This window comes from Pseudophryne corroboree, chromosome 6, assembly GCF_028390025.1.
Source record: "Pseudophryne corroboree isolate aPseCor3 chromosome 6, aPseCor3.hap2, whole genome shotgun sequence".
Taxonomy (NCBI): Eukaryota; Metazoa; Chordata; class Amphibia; order Anura; family Myobatrachidae; genus Pseudophryne; species Pseudophryne corroboree.
The window spans coordinates 742,815,438-742,839,797 of record NC_086449.1 but is presented as its reverse complement, the minus strand read 5'-3'; the positions used below and the strand labels follow the sequence as shown (position 1 = coordinate 742,839,797).

Below are 24,360 nucleotides of genomic sequence, written 5' to 3'. Positions count from 1 at the left end.
ACATTTCCCTGTTCTTCAGTTACACCAATGCTTCTGAACTGAAAAACAACTCTCCACCATTCATAATTTTTATATGCTTAGACGTTTTATTGCAAAAGAAAAAAAAGCCTAGCAAGCTTATTCCAGACAGACATTCTGACAATAAAGATTTATATAATAAGGCAGCACAGGGCACAATCACTCATTTTCTGACACACAAACTCTTTGTCAAACCCAAAAGGACAATATTTTTGAAGGTTGACCTATGGGTCCAATTTCATCCAGGGACCACATGTCCACTTGAACATAATGTGTTTCTGTTATGTAGGCTTTTTCTCTATACATTATACATTTAAATAACGGCAGGATGCATTTATTTATTTTATACAGAGAGGATGAGGTGTGTACAGTAAGGAATAATTGAGGCTTTTGGCAGTGGAGGCTTCTCCTACCTGTGTGTGACCTGCATGAGCAGCCATGTGATGTAGGAGGAGAGACAAAAAATGCGCTTATGCATGCACACAAGCCGCAGCACTGTCAGTGACGTGTAGGAGAAGGAATAAAAACACAAAAACAAAACATGAGACTCATGCATGGGGACAAGCCCTGGCTTCTATAGACTTCATCGGCTGCAGCCCCTAGAAGCACATTATAGCTACCAGGGAAACTTGCACATGTGCACCAACACCCCACTTCTCCCCCGCAGCCTCTAGGGACTGCATTAGTTGTAGACCTAAACGCACTTTACAGCTGGCAGGGGAACTTTCACATACACACCCACACCCCCTTCTCCCCCGAAGCTTCTAGGAACTGCATCGGCTGCAGCTCCTAGATCACATTACAGCTACCAGGTAAACTTGTACATGTGCACCCTCACCCCATTCTCCACGGCTATTAGGGATTTCACCAGCTTGAATCGGGACAGTTGGGAGATTTGATAATGTGATTCAAAGGTGTCATTTTTGCTCTGCCCCCTTCCATACACCTGCAAATATATAGAAATCCGACCACCCCTTTGCCCCTGGCTGCTGTCCATACTGTTTATTACCCTACCTAGATGCTGGCAGTGTGACGTGAGTAACTGTAACCACATGCTATCTTCTGCATTACACACAGGACACCACTGAGCGTTTTTCCCACCACTCTCTTCCTGTGTATAGTCTATGACTTTGCAATGTTTTGGAAACAAATTTGAATAGTAATAGAAATCCTGAACCCCAGGAAAGGTACATGTTGTTCAATAGCGTTCCCAAGGTCATTAAGTAATAAAACGGCATAAGCACCGAACAATACATTTTCTGTTATGCTTATTATTCTGCAATTATAACCGGAACACTAAATGTCTATGCAACACTATTGCAAAATGAGGAGTACTGTGCCCAACAGCACAAGCCATGTGAGCATGGAGACAGCTTTCTTTTTCCTTTACAACTTGCTGACATTGTCTTAGAGACACAAACAAAACATAGGACATGTACTAAACTTTCTGGAGGAAAATATACACATAAAAAAATAGTATGTTAGAAGAAAAGTGGCTTCAAAATTTAAAATACAGGAAAAACGCAATATTGCATCTACTGTATATGTATGACTTTAAGGAGTGGAAGTTGGACAATTGTCAATACTTAAATATTGGCAGCCATTATTTTCTATCATCAATCATACCTCATTTACTGTATGTAGTGTCATATATCCACTGGCGTCACAACGTGACTGCGGGGGTACGGCCTGCACCCGGGTGTCACCCGCCGATGGGTGACACAAAAGTGCTGACTCCTCTTCAGTGACGGGGGCAGGGAGTTGCACTGTGACATTAGATGCAACACCCAGCTCAGGGCTGGTTTTAGCCCTTGTGGCACCCCGAGAAAAATAGGGGCATGGCTTCATAAAGGGGCGTGGTCAGTTATGCCCCCTGTAGAGTTGTGCCCCATTTGTACCCCAGTGGTATTGCCCCCAGTACAGTTGTACCCCATTTGTACCCCCAGAGGTATTGCCCCCAGTACAGTTGTGCCCCGTTTGTGCCCCCAGTGGTATTGCCCCCAGTGGTATTGCCCCCAGTACAGTTGTGCCCCCGTTTGTGCCCCCTAGTAGCGCCGCTTACAAAAACATAAATAAAAAAAATATATATTTTTTAATTAATACTCACCATCCCCGCTCCTGATTCCCGACTGCTGGTGCCCGCTGCACACTGTCTCTGTGTCCGGCCGCCGGCGCCACTCATCTGATCTATGGGAGAGACGTCATGACGTCTCTCCCATAGCACCACATAGACACTAGAGGTCAATCATGACCCCTAGTGTCTATGTGCTGTTCCACAATGCCGTACGGTGCACGATGACGTCATTGCGCATCGCACAGCAGTGACAGCCAGCACCGGGGGCCACCACCAGTAGCGGATCTTGACATGGTGGCGGCGCATCCGGATGACCGCGGCACCCGGGCAAAAATCGCGTGTGCCCGTAGCAAGATCCGCTACTGACCCAGCTCTTGTCACTGTGCACTCACCTTGGTGTCCGGGGGCAGCCCGCATCTCCAGGAGTGATGAAACGGGGTTCGGTCCGAGAGACCACACCCCCTTTTGTTGCCGTGCGACTTAGTCGTGCGCACAATGTGCCCTCCCGCACAGAGTGTCACCACTATCAGAGACACCTCTGCGTATATCGTCCATACATCAAAGCATTACCACCTCCTTCTCTAATTGGGCTTTATTACCTCTGCATTGTTCAGAGGAAGTCACATAATGCTAAAATAATCTTCCGTCCAGTCTTAAGCTAAGTACACTCTATACAATTATTGGACCAATTTGTCAATTATCGGGTGATTGGCCTGTTTTATTGTATAGTGTGTGAACAATCATTTTGGCGTTTCACTGATAAACCGGAGAAATCATGGTCACAAACACGCTCCTTCGATTATAGGATCAGGCCAAGCCAGAAAATCTCTGTTTCAATCTTCCGATGTCCCGCAGTGTGCGGCTATTCTGGATAATCTCAAATTGGTTTAAAAAGCTGTTGTAGGTGGCCAGCCTAATATTGTTTTTATGTCTCTGTTTCTAGAAAGCTTAAAAAATTGTTCCGGAAGCTTAAAGACGATAGAGCAAAGCCTGACGAGGACAACCTGAACAATTCCAGAGAACCTCAACAATGGGACCAAGACTACACTCTAGAACCTTTTACTGGCCTGACACCGGAATACATGGAGATGAGTAAGACGTCTTTTGTACTTATCGCAGCGGCACTAATATATATTACTTTATTTGTTTATGGGTTTAGGATGTGCAGATGTAACCATGATCCTACAATTAAGGCTATGAACACATGGGAATGTTGAATTCACACATACAGATAGATCCACGGTTATTTTAGCTTCTTTGCTGCACCTAGGCACACCATGGTTTATTTACATAAACCCTTCATCTATTGTTCTCAGCTGTAATACAATACAGAGAACAATACTGAAGGGGATTAAGTCATTATAGCAGGGAATTAAGTCCGATTGCCCAGTCTCAGTTAAGCCTATTAAAGGCCAAGATAAACAAGGACCCATCTGTACAACGTCATGTTTTTCTTCCAGTAAATCGTAGAGATACAATACAGTACATAAGTGTATGCATTAGAAGGACACCCTTTTTTCAGTGAGTCGCGTGTGTCCTTGCTAAATCTCCCCTCCATCTATGGCAAAATAGAAATCAGCACTTTTTTTAAGGACAATGGGGTAAATGTAATAGACTCTGCACAATGCAGTCATCGACAAGTTTCAGGACTGCCCGATGTTTTAAAGGGAAATCGTTTAAAAGACAAAGACAATGGGGTATATTTACTAAAATTCGTATTTTTCCGAATGAGGTTAAAGTTCAATCACGATTGACATCGAAAGTGTAAAATTGCAACTTTTTGAATTTATTACGACTAATTTACTAAGCTGTCGTATTCTGCATTTTCGTATTTACCGATGTCGATGTCATTCGTATTTTTTTGCAGTGTTTTACGTGAGTGAATTGTAAAACATTGCCGACTTTAACACAATGAATCTCGGCCGGATCTGTGAGATCCGTGCTGGGCTTCATTGTGCACCTTTCGTAAAAAATAAAACATTGTTAAAATAAAAATAAAAAAATGCGTGGGGTCCCCCCTCCTAAGCAAAACCAGCCTCGGGCTCTTTGAGCTGGTCCTGGTTGAAAAATATGGGGGAAAAATTGACCGGGTGATACAATGTAGCGCCTATGCGCTCCATTGTAACCAATGGTGGGAACTTTGTGGTCAGCGGTTGACCGAAAGTAACCTCACCGCTGACCTCAAAGTTCCCACCATTGGTTACAATGGAGCGCATAGGCGCTACATTGTATCACTGCCGTGTGCTGCCTGACATACACTACAGGAGCACACAGCCAATCAGGAGGGTGCCACAACGTGGCGCTCCCTGATTGGCTGAAGGAACCCTCTTAGACAGAAGTCAGGGGGGGTTCCTGGCAGTCGGGGAAAGGGGTCCCATGTGTAAACATGGGGCCCCTTTCAGTGCGTGGTCGTGTATCTGTTTTTTTATTTTGCAAAGTACGTGGATTACAAATAGTACAGAAGAGGACCGAACTACACTGGATTATGTGAGTATAATTTTTCCAACAGGTACCCCATGGATTCTACATGGAGAAGAGGACCGACCCTCGTGTGAACATAGGTAAGTATGTATGTTTGGTGGTGTGGATGTATGTATTAAACTTTTACTTTCAAGGTGTTGTCTTCTGTTTTTATTGGGGTATTTTTTTTAGTAGTAGTACTACAGGTACCAGTGGGCCCGGTTTTCCACTGCATGCTGGTACTTGTGGTTCTCCAAGTACCTGCTTGCGGGGGAGGCTTGCTGGGACTTGTAGTACTTCTACTAAAAACAATATTCAAATTTTGACAAAAAGGCTATCAGCCCCCCATCCGCCGCCCTTGGATGGGGGGGACAGCCTCGGGCTTCACCCCTGGCCCTTGGGTGGCTGGAGGTGGGGGACCCCTTAATTGAAGGGGTTCCCACTCCTCCAGGGTACCCCGGCCAGGGGTGACTAGTTGGGTATGTAATGCCAGGGCCGCAGGGACCAATATAAAAGTGTCCCCCGGCTGTGGCATTATGTATCTGGCTAGTGGAGCCCGGTGCTGGTTTCAGAAATACGGGGGACCCCTACGCTTTTTGTCCCCCGTATTTTTGGAACCAGGACCAGGCGCAGAGCCCGGTGCTGGTTGTTTAAACATGGGGGAACCCCGATCAATTTCCCCCCCATATTTTTTCAACCAGGACCGGCTCAAAGAGCCCGAGGCTGGTTTTGCTTAGGAGGGGGGACCCTACGCATTTTTTTTTTGCAAATGTAACACTTTCCCACCCCTTCCCAATGATAAACATGCACGGATCTCATGGATCCGTGCATGCCTATCAGAACACGGTAAAAAAAAAAGCAGGTCTGTTTTATTTTAGCACTTTTTCACGATTTGTATTTTTTCACGGCAGTGTTTGGCTATTGTCGGCAGTGTTTGTGAATTGCACTTTTTAGTAAATGACCGAGTTCTACCAAATTCCAGGCATATTTGACCGATGGTGTATTCATTCGTATTTTTTTCCTTGGACTTCCAAAAAAACACGAATGCCCTCATCACTGCCGTGATTTGAGTTTAGTAAATTCCCGAGATGACACTTTGAAGAAAAAACACCATCTCGGTCAAAATCGGGACCTTTGTAAATATACCCCAATGTGTTAAAGGGACAATAATTTTAAGTGCAAACCAACCTGGATTATTTGCCTTTTAAATTATTTGAAATGATTGCCCCTTTAAAAGATCAGGGTGACTCGCCGGAAACTCTACGGTTCCTGATTTGTACAGGCTATTACATTTTCCACAATGTGTCAGGCGTACTTTACTTTGGCGAACTAAGGGACAGATTTATCAAATCTTGGAGAGACATCAAGTAAAAAGAATCAGCTTCTAACTGTAATTTTGCAGGCTGTGTTTTAAAAAATGACATGTTGATTGGTTGATACTTTATCTTTGAGTAGAAAATGTTATACGTATTAAGTTGAAAAAGAACAATTTTAACAGCATTGGGGAAGAACAAACTGTGCCCGTAGCATTGCCGTTTTTGCCTGTGCACATATTGGGCGGGATGTACTAAAGAAAAAATGTGGTAAAACCCCTGTTTTCTGGGGTTTTACCGCATTTTCAAATGTACTAACCCCTGGCCACCCGCTTAACGATGCGGAGGGTATTGACATCTTTTTATGGCGATATCCTATAGAAGCCTACGGACTTCTTACCGCATCCTGCCACATCCCACCGCCTCTGCTGCCCCACGCCACTCACGCCGACCCCGCCCCCCCTTCCCGGCATAGCTGTGTGCAGGCAGCCCGTGGTCCCGAAACCCAAACTCCTTCTCCCCCAGCAACACAGTTGGAAGTCCCTCCGTCTGCAGGGAGGAGGAGGAGGAGCCCGGGTCTGACTGCTGACATCACCTTCCGGGGCTGGGAGGTGACAGAGACCCCTGGGAGGTGACGGAGACCCCCCCCCACACCTTCTCACAGGTATCGCAGGGGGCCTCTGTCAACGTATTGCGATGTAAACCGCATATGTTAGTACATATGCGATTAGCATTGCTACGGTGGGCGGAGAAGGGAGACGATGTATTTTAATACATTGCACCCATTCTGCTTTTAAATATCAAAATTCAAGTCTGCAGTGTAATGTGATAACTGACAGATTAGTCAGGCATTGTGAATATTAGTCAGGCATTATGAATATTAGTCAGGCATTATGAAACTTAGGGGAACATTTACTAAGCAGTGATAAGAGCGGAGAAGTGAGCCAGTGGAGAAGTTGCCCCATCAACCAATCAGCAGCTCTGTATAATTTTGTAGTATGCAAATTATAGATGTTACGTCAGTGCTGATTGGTTGCCATGGGCAACTTCTCCACTGGCTCACTTCTCTGCTCTTATCACTGCTTAGTAAATGTCCCCACTAGTCAGGCATCATTGGAATTAGTCAACCAGTTCCTCAGTAATATCTGTTGTTCCTAGCAATTGATAGACTTCATACTGGTTGAAACCACACAATTACTAACATTCGTAATTCCCGAAAATAGGTCAAAGTTCAATCACGAATGACATCGACAGTGTAAAACTGCAACTTTTTGAATTTATTACGATGGATTTACTAAGCTGTCGTATTCGTGTTTTTCTTTTCTTCCGATGTCGATGTCATTCGTTTTTTTTTTACCTAATTTTACGGCAGTGATTAGCAAAACACTGCCTTTTTTTTTTTACAATCAATCTCGGCCGGATCTGTGTGATCCGTGCTGGGGTTCTTTTTTTTTTTTTTTTTTAATTAAACAATGTAAAATCCCCAAAAAAATTGCGTGGGGTCCCCCCTCCTAAGCATAACCAGCCTCGGGCTCTTTGAGCCGATCCTGGTTGCAGAAATATGGGGAAAAAAATGACAGGGGTTCCCCCATATTTAAGCAACCAGCATCGGGCTCTGCGCCTGGTCCTGGTCCCAAAAATACGGGGGACAAAAAGAGTAGGGGTCCCCCGTATTTTTAAAACCAGCACCGGGCTCCACTAGCTGGACAGATAATGCCACAGCCGGGGGTCACTTTTATATAGTGCCCTGCGGCCGTGGCATCAAAAATCCAACTAGTCACCCCTGGCCGGGGTACCCTGGGGGAGTGGGGACCCCTTCAATCAAGGGGTCCCCCCCCCCCAGCCACCCAAGGGCCAGGGGTGAAGCCCGAGGCTGTCCCCCCCCATCCAATGGGCTGCGGATGGGAGGGCTGATAGCCTTTGTTGTAAAATAAAAGATATTGTTTTTAGTAGCAGTACTACAAGTCCCAGCAAGCCTCCCCCGCATGCTGGTACTTGGAGAACCACAAGTACCAGCATGCGGCGGAAAAACGGGCCCGCTGGTACCTGTAGTACTACCACTAAAAAAATACCCAAAAAAACACAAGACACACACACCGTGAAAGTATAATTTTATTACATACATACACACATACATACATACTTACCTTATGTTCCCACGCAGGTCGGTCCTCTTCTCCAGTAGAATCCAAGGGGTACCTGTTGAAAAAATTATACTCACGAGATCCAGGGGTCCAGGCTCCTCGGGAAATCCAGGGATAATCCACGTACTTGAATAAAACAAAAAAACGGTTGCCCGACCACGAACTGAAAGGTGACCCATGTTTGCACATGGGTCACCTTCCCACGAATGCCAGAAACCCACTTTGCCTTCTGGCTAAGTGGGTTTCTTCAGCCAATCAGGGAGTGCCACGTTGTAGCACTCTCCTGATCAGCTGTGTGCTCCTGTCTTCACTGACAGGCGGCACACGGCAGTGTTACAATGTAGCGCCTATGCGCTACATTGTAACCAATGATGGGAACTTTCTGCCCTGCGGTTGACCTAAAGTGACGTCACCGCTGAGCAGAAAGTTCCCATCATTGGTTACAATGTAGCGCATAGGCGCTACATTGTAACACTGCCGTGTGCTGCCTGTCAGTGAGGACAGGAGCACACAGCTGATCAGGAGAGTGCTACAACGTGGCACTCCCTGATTGGCTGAAGAAACCCACTTAGCCAGAAGGCAAAGTGGGTTTCTGGCATTCGTGGGAAGGTGACCCATGTGCAAACATGGGTCACCTTTCAGTTCGTGGTCGGGCAACCGTTTTTTTGTTTTATTCAAGTACGTGGATTATCCCTGGATTTGCCGAGGAGCCTGGACCACTGGATCTGGTGAGTAGAATTTATTCAACAGGTACCCCTTGGATTCTACTGGAGAAGAGGACCGACCTGCGTGGGAACTTAAGGTAAGTATGTATGTATGTGTGTATGTATGTAATAAAATTATACTTTCACGGTGTGTGTGTCTTGTGTTTTTTTGGGTATTTTTTTAGTGGTAGTACTACAGGTACCAGCGGGCCCGTTTTTCCGCCGCATGCTGGTACTTGTGGTTCTCCAAGTACCAGCATGCGGGGGAGGCTTGCTGGGACTTGTAGTACTGCTACTAAAAACAATATCTTTTATTTTACAACAAAGGCTATCAGCCCTCCCATCCGCAGCCCATTGGATGGGGGGGGACAGCCTCGGGCTTCACCCCTGGCCCTTGGGTGGCTGGGGGGGGGGGACCCCTTGATTGAAGGGGTTCCCACTCCCCCAGGGTACCCCGGCCAGGGGTGACTAGTTGGATTTTTGATGCCACGGCCGCAGGGCACTATATAAAAGTGACCCCCGGCTGTGGCATTATCTGTCCAGCTAGTGGAGCCCGGTGCTGGTTTTAAAAATACGGGGGACCCCTACTCTTTTTGTCCCCCGTATTTTTGGGACCAGGACCAGGCGCAGAGCCCGATGCTGGTTGCTTAAATATGGGGGAACCCCTGTCATTTTTTTCACCATATTTCTGCAACCAGGATCGGCTCAAAGAGCCCGAGGCTGGTTATGCTTAGGAGGGGGGACCCTACGCAATTTTTTTTGTAAAAATAAGCACTTTCCCACCCCTTCCCACTGATATACATGCACGGATCTCATGGATCCGTGCATGCCTATCCAAACACGAATAAAAAAAAAAGTTCTGTTTTTTTTTAGCACTTTTTTACGAGTTGTAATTTTTCACGGCAGTGTTTGTTCTTTTTTTGCTTTGCACTTCTTAGTAAATGACCGAGATTCATACTTAAACAGCCGCGTTTTGACCGATGGTGTATTCATTCGTAATTTTTTACCTGAACTAGCAAAAAATTACGAATGCCCTCATCACTGCCGTGATTAGTGTTTAGTAAATGACCGAGATTAACCGAGATGACACTTTGAAGAAAAAACGGCATCTCGGTCAAAATCGGGAGCTTAGTAAATATACCCCCATGGCTTCTTCCACTGAGTGCAGGTCACATGGCCATTTAAAGTGATACAGACATCCATAGTAATGAAATGTACAGTATATGACATATGATATAATATGTCAGAGATAACTGACGTAACTTCTATATATTTTTCTACACTTTCAGTTTTGAGGTGAAACATTTGGTGTACTATAATTAGCATGATTTGCTGAATCTCTAATAAAAATACACATTTCATCTAATAACATTTAGCATATTATAAAGTCCTACACAGAAATCCTTAACACAACATTCCGTGCAATACAATTTTTTTTAATGAACTTATGAACCTTTAACTGATGAAGCAGCAACATTTATTTCACTGACACAGATATGCAATTAGCATATCCCTTGTTGAGGGACTTTGGACCAATCCCCGACTGCAATCCTCAGTACACAGTACAAGTCTTCCATTGGCTTCAGTTCTGGAGACTGAGGGGTAAATTTACTAAAGCTTCTAAAAATGAAAAGAGGTGATGTTGCCCATAGCAACCAAGCAGATTCTGTCTATCATTTTCTAGGGTGCAATAGAGAAAAGACAGAATCTGATTGATTGCTACAGGCAACATCACCACTTTTCATTTTTAGAAATTGTAAGACTATGATTCTGTGTTCCTGCAACCATTTTAAAGTGGATTTTGATGTGAGTTTGGGATCATCATCTTAACAGCCAGGTTTCAACCTTCTGATAGAGGCAGACAGATTTTGGCCCCTAGACCACTAGCAACAAAACAGCCCCAAAGCATCAAAGATTGCCCACTACAATTGACAGTGGGCATCAATGACGATGGTGTGCATTGTGCAGTTCTAATACGGTGATCTTTGGGTTTGACTTTGCCTCTGTTTCCATCCTCCTCACTGTACGTCGGGGCAGTATGCTCATGCATCCGTTTCCTGGCAAAATTTCAATTGTACCAATGCTTTTCTTGCTTTTTTATTAGCACCCTGTTTGTGGTAATTTCTAACTGGCAACGACTTTAGTCACGTGACTTTAGTCATGTGAGTGGATAACAAAGACATTATACATTGTGTGTAACCTCATATTTACACCCCAGGTAAATAATAAATAAACATAGCCAACAATGGAGTTCCTGGAGACTAGGAGCAATAACCAATATGCAAATTACTTTAGTTTTATTTAAAATATTCTTCTGGGGTATCAATGATCTTGTGCCATACAGATGTGTCCTCATTCATATCTGCTGCAGTCACATCAAACAGCCGCTCTTGGCACGCCAGGTCCCGTGAGATCCTGCTAGCTTTGGGCGTTTTTTTTGCATCTCTTTTGCTGAAAAAATGCATCTTAGATGGAGACTGTGGTGATTAATGTGATAAGCAACACTTGTATATTTGTGTACGACTGAGGGAGGTTACTATTCCCAATCGTAGTCCGCGTGGATCGTTAAGTATGAAAAAGTTTAATAAAAGAAAAAAAAGTGAAAAACTCATGTCGACCTTTTGACCTGTCGAACTAGAACATGTCGACCTAGAAACCCTGTCGACCTTGAAAGCATGTCGACCTAGTGACTGTCGACCAATAGTGGTCAACCCAAACATTGTCGACCTAGACACTGTCGATCTTCAGACCGGATCCCCTAATTCAGACCTGATCGCAGCAGCAAATTTGTTAGCTAATGTGAAAAACCATGTGCACTGCAGGGGGCAGATATAACATGTGCAGAGAGAGTTAAATTTGGGTGTTTTTTTTTGTTTCTGTGCAGGGTAAATACTGGCTGCTTTATTTTTACACTGCAATTTAGATTTCAGTTTAAACACACCCCACCTAAATCTAACTCTCTCTGCACATGTTACATCTGTCCCACCTGCACTGCACATGGGCTCTCATTCCGAGTTGTTCGCACGCAAGCTGCTTTTAGCAGCTTTACACACGCTAAGCCGCCGCCTACTGGGAGTGAATCTTAGCTTCTTAAAATTGCGAACGAAAGATTCGCAATATTGCGAAAAGACATCTCTGTGCAGTTTCTGAGTAGCTCGAGACTTACTCTGCCAGTGCGATCAGTTCAGTGCTTGTCGTTCCTGGTTTGACGTCACAAACACACCCAGCGTTCGCCCAGACACTCCTCCGTTTCTCCAGCCACTCCCGCGTTTTTCCCAGAAACTGTAGCGTTTTTTCGCACACACCCATATAACGGCCTGTTTCCGCCCAGAAACACCCACTTCCTGTCAATCACATTACGATCACCAGAACGAAGAAAAAACCGTGAGTAAAATACCTAACTGCATAGCAAATTTACTAGGCGCAGTCGCAGTGCGGACATTGCGCATGCACACTAAGCGGAAAATCGCTGCGATGCGAAAAAATTTACCGAGCGAACAACTTGGAATGACCCCCATGGTTTTGCCCATTAGCTAACAAATTTGCTGCTGCGATCAGGTCTGAATTAGGCCCTGAGTCTCCAAATCTGCATACGAAGTACTACGGTGCAGTGGCCCAGGCTTTTTTCCATATAAAGTTCTGTTGTGCTTCAATTTAATCACAGTCTCCTGATATGTCCTAGTCGCAACTCGCTCACACCAGGCATCTCCCGCTGTGTGGCGTATTAAGGCTAAATGTATGAGGAGGAGTCGGACACATCTGAATGTTTTGTTTTTTAAAATACACTATTCCTAAATTAAAATAAAACTCTTGTAGTAATGATGACTGGTATATAAATAGTAAGCAATTTCTCCTAAACTTTTTGAGGAACATTTGAATCATAATATTGTTCATTTTATATGATTGATTTTGCAAAATTTCTAGAAGAGTGGCAATACATACATACACATGTACTAGTGTTTGTCCGCAACTTCGCTTGCATGGATGTCTGTTATTGCTCAGCAGAACTCATTTTACAAAGACAGTAGTGCTATCTAATATTGTGATGTATATTTTATATTGTACACATTGACCACAAAATTTTTTGTAAACAATATTTACAGTTTTTGCCTCAGGGATTAACACAAAAAGATGTTTGGGGATACTAACTCGTGGGCAAGCCACGTAAAGCTGCCCATGGGAGAAGCAGCTGGTCCTGAGATCTAAGCCTGCTGCCCTGAGCGTTGGCTTCTGCGACTTGTTGATTGCCATAGCGAATCAGACGATTACAAGAAACTGCAGGCGGTTGAATTGAAAAGGAAAATTGGGGATAAGGGGTATACGTGGTATAAACATAGTCTTAAGTGTGCCACGTCCCGTTAAATATCTGCCTCAACTAGGTTTCTCTGCAGAGCAGTCACTTTAAGTCGGGTTCCGTAACTTCCGTTACATAACTTGGTCAGAGTCAAGTTCCACAGAAGCATGATCGGAACACCAACTTTCAGTCCTTTATTGCTCCTCTTCCTGATGTCACATTGAGATCCTACATACCTCAGTTTCTTTCTAGGTCACTAAGCTATAAAAAAGTGAAAACGCCTTCCAAATTAATCTAGTAGTTTTTGCGTGATGCCGGAACGAACAGACAAACAGATAAAAATTCAGATTTTTATTTGTCTCCCTAGTTCATAAACAGTCCCTACAAATATATTTCTTATACAGTTTTATTATATGCATAGATGTATGGGGTGTAGTATGGCTGACTGGCGGCCAGGAGACCGCCGGTCAGCTTACCAACGCCGGGATCCCGGCAGCATACCGACGCCGGGATCCCGGCGGGGAGGGGCGAGTGCAGCAAGCCCCTTGCGGGCTCGCTGTGCTCGCCACGCTGCGTGCTCAGTGGCGACCTATGGTCGCCACAGGTTCTATTCCCACGCTATGGGTGTCATGGACACCCACGAGTGGAAATAGTCCCTGTTGGTCGGCATGCCGACCATCGGGATAGTGAGGGGTCGGGATGCTGGAGGAAGTCATGTGACTGTCGGTCTCCCGACCGCCGGTCACATGAATACCACCCGATGTATGTAGAAGCATAGCGCTCCAGTATATATATAGCTTACATGTCTCATGTCATTGACAGTGGGCCTGATTCAGAAATGTACACTAATGCAGAGGTTCTCAAACTCGGTCCTCAGGACCCCACACAGTGCATGTTTTGCAGGTAACCCAGCAGGTGCACAGGTGTATTAATTACTCACTGACACATTTTAAAAGGTCCACAGGTGGAGCTAATTATTTCACTTGCGATTCTGTGAGGAGACCTGCAAAACATGCACAGTGTGGGGTCCTGAGGACCGAGTTTGAGAACCTGTGCACTAATGTATTCGCAGCTACAAATTTGTGCGCAGCTAATGTACAGAAATATGCTAATGCTGCAGCCGCCTGGATATATATTGAGACGCCCATCAACAGCCTCGCAAATCCCAGCGACTGCGTACAAAGATGCAACATCCATTGCAGATCATTCAAGTATCAGAGTTCTGAGTGTTCCTATAGAAGTGCAGTGTGGCCGCAAGAAGTAAGACCCCAGAGCCTTTTCTTCTCCATACAGGATCACAGTCGCAGTCTTAAACACACTCGGAAAATGCCTGTGATGAGCCTGCTTTTCAATCCCTGCTCACAAACGGTCCTTGACTGTCAATAACTTTGCAAATTAAACCTCTCTATGACCGCAGTTGCAAGACCATCACCGCTTACACGCAGTGCAATATAGACACACATGCAGACTAGAGATGAGCGCCGGAAATTTTTCGGGTTTTGTGTTTTGGTTTTGGGTTCGGTTCCGCGGCCGTGTTTTGGGTTCGACCGCGTTTTGGCAAAACCTCACCGAATTTTTTTTGTCGGATTCGGGTGTGTTTTGGATTCGGGTGTTTTTTTCAAAAAACACTAAAAAACAGCTTAAATCATAGAATTTGGGGGTCATTTTGATCCCAAAGTATTATTAACCTCAAAAACCATAATTTACACTCATTTTCAGTCTATTCTGAATACCTCACACCTCACAATATTATTTTTAGTCCTAAAATTTGCACCTAGGTCGCTGGATGACTAAGCTAAGCGACCCTAGTGGCCGACACAAACACCTGGCCCATCTAGGAGTGGCACTGCAGTGTCACGCAGGATGTCCCTTCCAAAAAACCCTCCCCAAACAGCACATGACGCAAAGAAAAAAAGAGGCGCAATGAGGTAGCTGTGTGAGTAAGATAAGCGACCCTAGTGGCCGACACAAACACCGGGCCCATCTAGGAGTGTCACTGCAGTGTCACGCAGGATGTCCCTTCCAAAAAACCCTCCCCAAACAGCACATGACGCAAAGAAAAAAAGGGGCGCAATGAGGTAGCTGTGTGAGTAAGATAAGCGACCCTAGTGGCCGACACAAACACCGGGCCCATCTAGGAGTGTCACTGCAGTGTCACGCAGGATGTCCCTTCCAAAAAACCCTCCCCAAACAGCACATGACGCAAAGAAAAATAGAGGCGCAATGAGGTAGCTGTGTGAGTAAGATAAGCGACCCTAGTGGCCGACACAAACACCGGGCCCATCTAGGAGTGTCACTGCAGTGTCACGCAGGATGTCCCTTCCAAAAAACCCTCCCCAAACAGCACATGACGCAAAGAAAAAAAGAGGCGCAATGAGGTAGCTGTGTGAGTAAGATAAGCGACCCTAGTGGCCGACACAAACACCGGGCCCATCTAGGAGTGTCACTGCAGTGTCACGCAGGATGTCCCTTCCAAAAAACCCTCCCCAAACAGCACATGACGCAAAGAAAAAAAGCGGCGCAATGAGGTAGCTGTGTGAGTAAGATAAGCGACCCTAGTGGCCGACACAAACACCGGGCCCATCTAGGAGTGGCACTGCAGTGTCACGCAGGATGTCCCTTCCAAAAAACCCTCCCCAAACAGCACATGACGCAAAGAAAAATTAAAGAAAAAAGAGGTGCAAGATGGAATTGTCCTTGGGCCCTCCCACCCACCCTTATGTTGTATAAACAGGACATGCACACTTTAACCAACCCATCATTTCAGTGACAGGGTCTGCCACACGACTGTGACTGAAATGACGGGTTGGTTTGGACCCCCACCAAAAAAGAAGCAATTAATCTCTCCTTGCACAAACTGGCTCTACAGAGGCAAGATGTCCACCTCATCATCATCCTCCGATATATCACCGTGTACATCCCCCTCCTCACAGATTATCAATTCGTCCCCACTGGAATCCACCATCTCAGCTCCCTGTGTACTTTGTGGAGGCAATTGCTGCTGGTCAATGTCTCCACGGAGGAATTGATTATAATTCATTTTAATGAACATCATCTTCTCCACATTTTCTGGATGTAACCTCGTACGCCGATTGCTGACAAGGTGAGCGGCGGCACTAAACACTCTTTCGGAGTACACACTTGTGGGAGGGCAACTTAGGTAGAATAAAGCCAGTTTGTGCAAGGGCCTCCAAATTGCCTCTTTTTCCTGCCAGTATAAGTACGGACTGTGTGACGTGCCTACTTGGATGCGGTCACTCATATAATCCTCCACCATTCTTTCAATGGTGAGAGAATCATATGCAGTGACAGTAGACGACATGTCCGTAATCGTTGTCAGGTCCTTCAGTCCGGACCAGATGTCAGCATCAGCAGTCGCTCCAGACTGCCCTGCATCACCGCCAGCGGGTGGGCTCGGAATTCTGAGCCTTTTCCTCGCACCCCCAGTTGCGGGAGAATGTGAAGGAGGAGATGTTGACAGGTCGCGTTCCGCTTGACTTGACAATTTTCTCACCAGCAGGTCTTTCAACCCCAGCAGACTTGTGTCTGCCGGAAAGAGAGATCCAAGGTAGGCTTTAAATCTAGGATCGAGCACGGTGGCCAAAATGTAGTGCTCTGATTTCAACAGATTGACCACCCGTGAATCCTTGTTAAGCGAATTAAGGGCTCCATCCACAAGTCCCACATGCCTAGCGGAATCGCTCCGTGTTAGCTCCTCCTTCAATGTCTCCAGCTTCTTCTGCAAAAGCCTGATGAGGGGAATGACCTGACTCAGGCTGGCAGTGTCTGAACTGACTTCACGTGTGGCAAGTTCAAAGGGCATCAGAACCTTGCACAACGTTGAAATCATTCTCCACTGCGCTTGAGACAGGTGCATTCCACCTCCTATATCGTGCTCAATTGTATAGGCTTGAATGGCCTTTTGCTGCTCCTCCAACCTCTGAAGCATATAGAGGGTTGAATTCCACCTCGTTACCACTTCTTGCTTCAGATGATGGCAGGGCAGGTTCAGTAGTTTTTGGTGGTGCTCCAGTCTTCTGTACGTGGTGCCTGTACGCCGAAAGTGTCCCGCAATTCTTCTGGCCACCGACAGCATCTCTTGCACGCCCCTGTCGTTTTTTTAAAAATTCTGCACCACCAAATTCAAGGTATGTGCAAAACATGGGACGTGCTGGAATTTGCCCATATTTAATGCACACACAATATTGCTGGCGTTGTCCGATGCCACAAATCCACAGGAGAGTCCAATTGGGGTAAGCCATTCCGCGATGATCTTCCTCAGTTGCCGTAAGAGGTTTTCAGCTGTGTGCGTATTCTGGAAAGCGGTGATACAAAGCGTAGCCTGCCTAGGAAAGAGTTGGCGTTTGCGAGATGCTGCTACTGGTGCCGCCGCTGCTGTTCTTGCGGCGGGAGTCCATACATCTACCCAGTGGGCTGTCACAGTCATATAGTCCTGACCCTGCCCTGCTCCACTTGTCCACATGTCCGTGGTTAAGTGGACATTGGGTACAGCTGCATTTTTTAGGACACTGGTGAGTCTTTTTCTGAGGTCTGTGTACATTTTCGGTATCGCCTGCCTAGAGAAGTGGAACCTAGATGGTATTTGGTAACGGGGGCACACTACCTCAAGAAATTGTGTAGTTCCCTGTGAACTAACGGCGGATACCGGACGCACGTCTAACACCAACATAGTTGTCAAGGCCTCAGTTATCCGCTTTGCAGCAGGATGACTGCTGTGATATTTCATCTTCCTCGCAAAGGACTGTTGGACAGTCAATTGCTTACTGGAAGTAGTACAAGTGGTCTTCCGACTTCCCCTCTGGGATGACCATCGACTCCCAGCAGCAACAACAGCAGCGCCAGCAGCAGTAGGCGTTACACGCAAGGATGCATCGGAGGAATCCCAGGCAGGAGAGGAATCGTCAGAATTGCCAGTGACATGGCCTGCAGGACTATTGGCATTCCTGGGGAAGGAGGAAATTGACACTGAGGGAGTTGGTGGGGTGGTTTGCGTGAGCTTGGTTACAAGAGGAAGGGATTTACTGGTCAGTGGACTGCTTCCGCTGTCACCCAAAGTTTTTGAACTTGTCACTGACTTATTATGAATGCGCTGCAGGTGACGTATAAGGGAGGATGTTCCGAGGTGGTTAACGTCCTTACCCCTACTTATTACAGCTTGACAAAGGCAACACACGGCTTGACACCTGTTGTCCGCTTTTCTGTTGAAATACCTCCACACTGAAGAGCTGATTTTTTTGGTATTTTCACCAGGCATGTCAACGGCCATATTCCTCCCACGGACAACAGGTGTCTCCCCGGGTGCCTGACTTAAACAAACCACCTCACCATCAGAATCCTCCTGGTCAATTTCCTCCCCAGCGCCAGCAACACCCATATCCTCCTCATCCTGGTGTACTTCAACACTGACATCTTCAATCTGACTATCAGGAACTGGACTGCGGGTGCTCCTTCCAGCACTTGCAGGGGGCGTGCAAATGGTGGAAGGCGCATGCTCTTCACGTCCAGTGTTGGGAAGGTCAGGCATCGCAACCGACACAATTGGACTCTCCTTGTGGATTTGGGATTTCGAAGAACGCACAGTTCTTTGCGGTGCTTTTGCCAGCTTGAGTCTTTTCAGTTTTCTAGCGAGAGGCTGAGTGCTTCCATCCTCATGTGAAGCTGAACCACTAACCATGAACATAGGCCAGGGCCTCAGCCATTCCTTGCCACTCCGTGTGGTAAATGGCATATTGGCAAGTTTACGCTTCTCCTCCGACAATTTTATTTTAGGTTTTGGAGTCCTTTTTTTACTGATATTTGGTGTTTTGGATTTGACATGCTCTGTACTATGACATTGGGCATCGGCCTTGGCAGACGACGTTGCTGGCATTTCATCGTCTCGGCCATGACTAGTGGCAGCAGCTTCAGCACGAGGTGGAAGTGGATCTTGATCTTTCCCTAATTTTGGGACCTCAACATTTTTGTTCTCCATATTTTAATAGGCACAACTAAAAGGCACCTCAGGTAAACAATGGAGATGGATGGATACTAGTATACTTATGGATGGACTGCCGAGTGCCGACACAGAGGTAGCTACAGCCGTGGACTACCGTACTGTGTCTGCTGCTAATATAGACTGGATGATAATGAGATGAAATCAATATATATATATGTATGTATATATAATATCACTAGTACTGCAGCCGGACAGGTAGATAATATATTTATTAGGTAATGATGACTGATGACGGACCTGCTGGACACTGTCAGCTCAGCAGCACCGCAGACTGCTACAGTAAGCTACTATACTATAGTAGTATGTACAAAGAAGAAAGAAAAAAAAAAAACACGGGTAGGTGGTATACAATTATGGATGGACTGCCGAGTGCCGACACAGAGGTAGCTACAGCCGTGGACTAACGTACTGTGTCTGCTGCTAATATAGACTGGATGATTGATAATGAGATGAAATCAATATATATATGTATGTATATATAATATCACTAGTACTGCAGCCGGACAGGTAGATAATATATTTATTAGGTAATGATGACTGATGACGGACCTGCTGGACACTGTCAGCTCAGCAGCACCGCAGACTGCTACAGTAAGCTACTATACTCTATAGTAGTATGTACAAAGAAGAAAAAAAAAAAAAAAACCACGGGTAGGTGGTATACAATTATGGATGGACTGCCGAGTGCCGACACAGAGGTAGCTACAGCCGTGGACTAACGTACTGTGTCTGCTGCTAATATAGACTGGATGATTGATAATGAGATGAAATCAATATATATATGTATGTATATATAATATCACTAGTACTGCAGCCGGACAGGTAGATAATATATTTATTAGGTAATGATGACTGATGACGGACCTGCTGGACACTGTCAGCTCAGCAGCACCGCAGACTGCTACAGTAAGCTACTATACTCTATAGTAGTATGTACAAAGAAGAAAGAAAAAAAAAAACCACGGGTAGGTGGTATACAATTATGGATGGACTGCCGAGTGCCGACACAGAGGTAGCTACAGCCGTGGACTAACGTACTGTGTCTGCTGCTAATATAGACTGGATGATTGATAATGAGATGAAATCAATATATATATGTATGTATATATAATATCACTAGTACTGCAGCCGGACAGGTAGATAATATATTTATTAGGTAATGATGACTGATGACGGACCTGCTGGACACTGTCAGCTCAGCAGCACCGCAGACTGCTACAGTAAGCTACTATACTCTATAGTGGTATGTACAAAGAAGAAAGAAAAAAAAAACCACGGGTAGGTGGTATACAATTATGGATGGACTGCCGAGTGCCGACACAGAGGTAGCTACAGCCGTGGACTAACGTACTGTGTCTGCTGCTAATATAGAGTCTAGACTGGATGATAAATTATTGATAATGAGATGAAATCAATATAATATCACTAGTACTGCAGCCGGACAGGTACTATATATATTTATTATGTAATGACTGATGACAGACCTGCTGGACACTGTCAGGTCAGCACAGCACCGCAGACTGCTACAGCAAGCTACTATAGTAGTATGTATAAAGAAGAATGAAAAAAAGAAAAACCACGGGTAGGTGGTATACAATATTATATATATATATATATATATTATATACAATTATATATATATATATATATATATATATATATATATATTAAACTGGTGGTGATTGATTATTAAACTGGTGGTCACTTCAGGTCACGTTGCAACTTGCAACTAGTACTCCGAGGCCTAAGCAGACAATCACAAAATATATTATTATACTGGTGGTCAGTGTGGTCACAACAATGGCAGTGTGGCACTGACTCTGGCAGCAAAAGTGTGCACTGTACGTTATATGTACTCCTGAGTCCTGCTCTCAGACTCTAACTGCTCCCCACTGTCAGTGTCTCCCCCACAAGTCAGATAATACCACAAACAAACAACAGCTTGGCGCTAATTGCTAAATGGATGGTGTGTGCATAAATTACTAAAAAAGAACACTCTTGGTTTAGATAGCAGCTGTTAAAAAGGGAAAGTACACTACCCTCTAACTGAGACAACCAAACAAACAAAAAATAAAAAATAACAGCGCTGATCTAAAGCATATGTGTACTTTTATTATAGGCAATTTAAAAACAATTTATACATATAAATACCATAATCCTAAGTACCGATTAATTCTGCAAGCACGGAATAGTCAGCATAATTAGTACTGTACACTCTTAAAGAGAATAGGTGAAAATTTAAACCATAAAATAGTTAATCATATCTCATGAGTGTAATCACTCTAGCCTGACAGTCTCTTCCAGCAGTAATAGAATAACTTGGTATAGATCAGTCAATTAGTAGCAGCTGTTAGTAGTTTTAACAATTTCCACTGAGACAGATTTAGCAGTGGATTCCGCAGTTCAAATTGAGCAATGATAAATTGATGCTTATAAAATTGAGCTATCAGAAATCAGTGAGAATGTCCGTACAGCTATTGCATACAACCTGCCTTAGAGGTTAAAATTTAACCCTTGTGGTCCGATGTATTGGTATCTCCCGACTCCTGGTGCATAAATGTCCGTTTATATGGGTCTTATCCGGAGTGTCCAAACAAGGGTCCAATTTAGAGCAGGTGAAGTAGGCTTAAGCAGGCTTGAGTAACCGGTACCGGGTAAGGTGAATGGCTCTTACGCGTTTCTCCGCCTGTCACTTGTTCAGCGGCTTCCTCAGAGAGATAAGTCAGATAATACACTTACAGTCACACTATCTAATCTATAAATATCACTTCAGCAAGTAGTATAGTAGTATACAGTATAGTAGTACTCCTCCTAATAATGCTCCCCAAAATACTGTGTCTCTCTCTTCTCTAAACGGAGAGGACGCCAGCCACGTCCTCTCCCTATGACTCTCAATGCACGTGTGAAAATGGCGGCGACGCGCGGCTCCTTATATAGAATCCGAGTCTCGCGATAGAATCCGAGCCTCGCGAGAATCCGACAGCGTGATGCTGACGTTCGGGCGCGCTCGGGTTAGCCGAGCAAGGCGGGAAGATCCGAGCCTGCTCGGACCCGTGTAAAAAACCTGAAGTTCGGGCGGGTTCGGATTCAGAGGAACCGAACCCGCTCATCTCTAATGCAGACGCAGTCGGTCGATAATCGCTCAAATGTGAAAAAAAACAGCATTGCATGCTCCGAATGATGCGCAGTACTCCCCGTTGCAGAGCCAGTTATAATATAAGAGTTTAGGAAGACTTTGGTAAGATTACCTATACCATCCCCGCTAGACACAGCCCAATTATCAATAGCAGAAGTTAAACGATACATGTCAAAATATATATTTAAGTAGAAACATTGCTATAATAATTTCCGATAAATGGGTAAGTAAATCTTGGAGATTTGATGTGAGGGTCAGACAATGCCAAAGTGAGAACATTTCAGAAATTATTTATTACTAAATAATAAGGGTATATTTCATGTCCTTTGGGATATTGTTGGCTATTTTACGTTACATCCATAAACCATGTCGGAGAGCGATTTAAGTGGTGCATGGACGCATTGTACTGAGTATAATTAACAGCATGATTCACGGAGCTGACATTTTGCCACCATTATAGTCTGTCTTTTATTTTAAAACTGAGCGTCCAGTGTTTTTCATTTCATCAATTTATTAAGATTTACAGCAGTTTCATATTTTGCCTCGTCATCTGATGTAGCTGTAGATACAGCTTGACCTATGAGTAAGCCTCGCTTTGCAGGGGGCGCGTTCTACTGGGACCCCGTGAAAAATTGAAAACAGAGTTTTACATTGTGTTTCTATGCTCTAATTAGGAGTAGTATTAGTACGTGGGCGTCATATATATAGAATGAGACCGTTGTCAACTTCCTTTTGTGGGGATGAGTGAGCACTTCACAAGCATATGACTTAATAGTGCAGCTTACATTTATTTATTATTATTTAATAACAGTTTCTTATATAGCGCAGCAAATTCTGTTGCTCTATACCAGGCATGTCCAAGCTGCGGCACTCCAGCTGTTGAGAAACTACACATCCCAGCATGCCCTGACACAGCTTTAGCATTCTCTGACAGCAAAACTGTGTCAGGGCATGCTGGGATATGAAGTTTCACAACAGCTGGAGGGCCACAGTTTGGACATGCCTGCTCTATACAATTGGACACAATGATAAAACAAAACTGGGTAATAACAAACAGTCATAGAGGTAGGAAGGCCCTGCTCGTAAGCTTACAATCTAAAGACGTTCAATATCCCTAGCCAATGTCTGATTTTCACTGGTCTTTTCTATGATATTGAAAAATATCTAAGTTTCAACTCAACACAGGAAAAACAAAAATGTTTAATTCCCCCCATAACCTGTGCCTTGGTTAAATGGAATATATCTATATAAAACTTTATAGGCCCACTGTAAAATCTGCATTGTGAACAGGTAAAATGCGTAAGTCAGAATTTATGCTGAACCAATATTCATAAGAATATAGGGGGTTATTAAGGCCTGATTGCTAGGCTGCGTTTTCGCACAGCAGGCGATCAAGTCCAAACTGCGCATGCGTATGCAGCGCAGTGTGCAGGCGCGTCACACGGGTACAAAGCGGATCGCCGATCAGCGATGGGTTTGTGCAACGGACCCGTTCGTACGGGTGATCGCAAGGAGATTGACAGGAAGAAGGCGTTTGTGGGTGGCAACTGACCATTTTCAGGGAGTGTCTGGAAAAACGCAGGTGTGTCCATCCGTTTGCAGGAAGGGTTCCTGACGTCAATTCCGGTCCCAGACAGGCTGATGTGATCGCAGCGGCTGAGTAAGTCCTGGGCTGTACAGAGACTGCACAAGATCTGTTTGTACAGCTCTGCTACACATGCGATCGCACACTTGCACAGCGAAAATACACTCCCCCTGTAGGCGGTGACTATCTGATCGCAGCAGTGAAAAAAATCACTGCCCAGCGATCTGGTCTGAATTAGGCCCATAGTCTATAAACTGACCAGGAATGAGTGACATCACTTGTAACCAGTGCAGAATTGGCCACTGTTATTATATGTTATTACGGGATGTGGTCAGGATCCTGGTGCTTGGGATCGCTACAATGACAATACCGTCACCAGAATCGCGACACAGCTTGGAATGCCGGCGGCGGTATCCCGACATTAATTGAAATGCCGACGCCGGGATCCCGACCCCTAGAATCCCAATCGGGGACTGCTGGGACACCGCACTGCTAAGCCATGGGAGGGGGACGGTTAGGTTTAGGCTGTGGGGGAAGGGTTAGGCTGCAGGTAAGGGAGGATAGGGTTAGGCATCCCTGGGGAGGGTTAGGTTGGCGGGGAGTAAGGGTTAGGTTT

General features: G+C 45.1%; 1 protein-coding gene across 1 annotated transcript in view; it reads left to right on the top strand.

The window, feature by feature from the left end:
* The window catches only part of ANO2 (anoctamin 2), a 498,883-nt gene that overhangs the window by 395,636 nt on the left and 78,887 nt on the right, over positions 1-24,360 (top strand). The window contains exon 20 of the mRNA XM_063928499.1: positions 3,036-3,184. Within this exon, the coding sequence (XP_063784569.1) occupies positions 3,036-3,184 (149 nt within the window). The remainder of the gene's footprint in view (positions 1-3,035; positions 3,185-24,360) is intronic.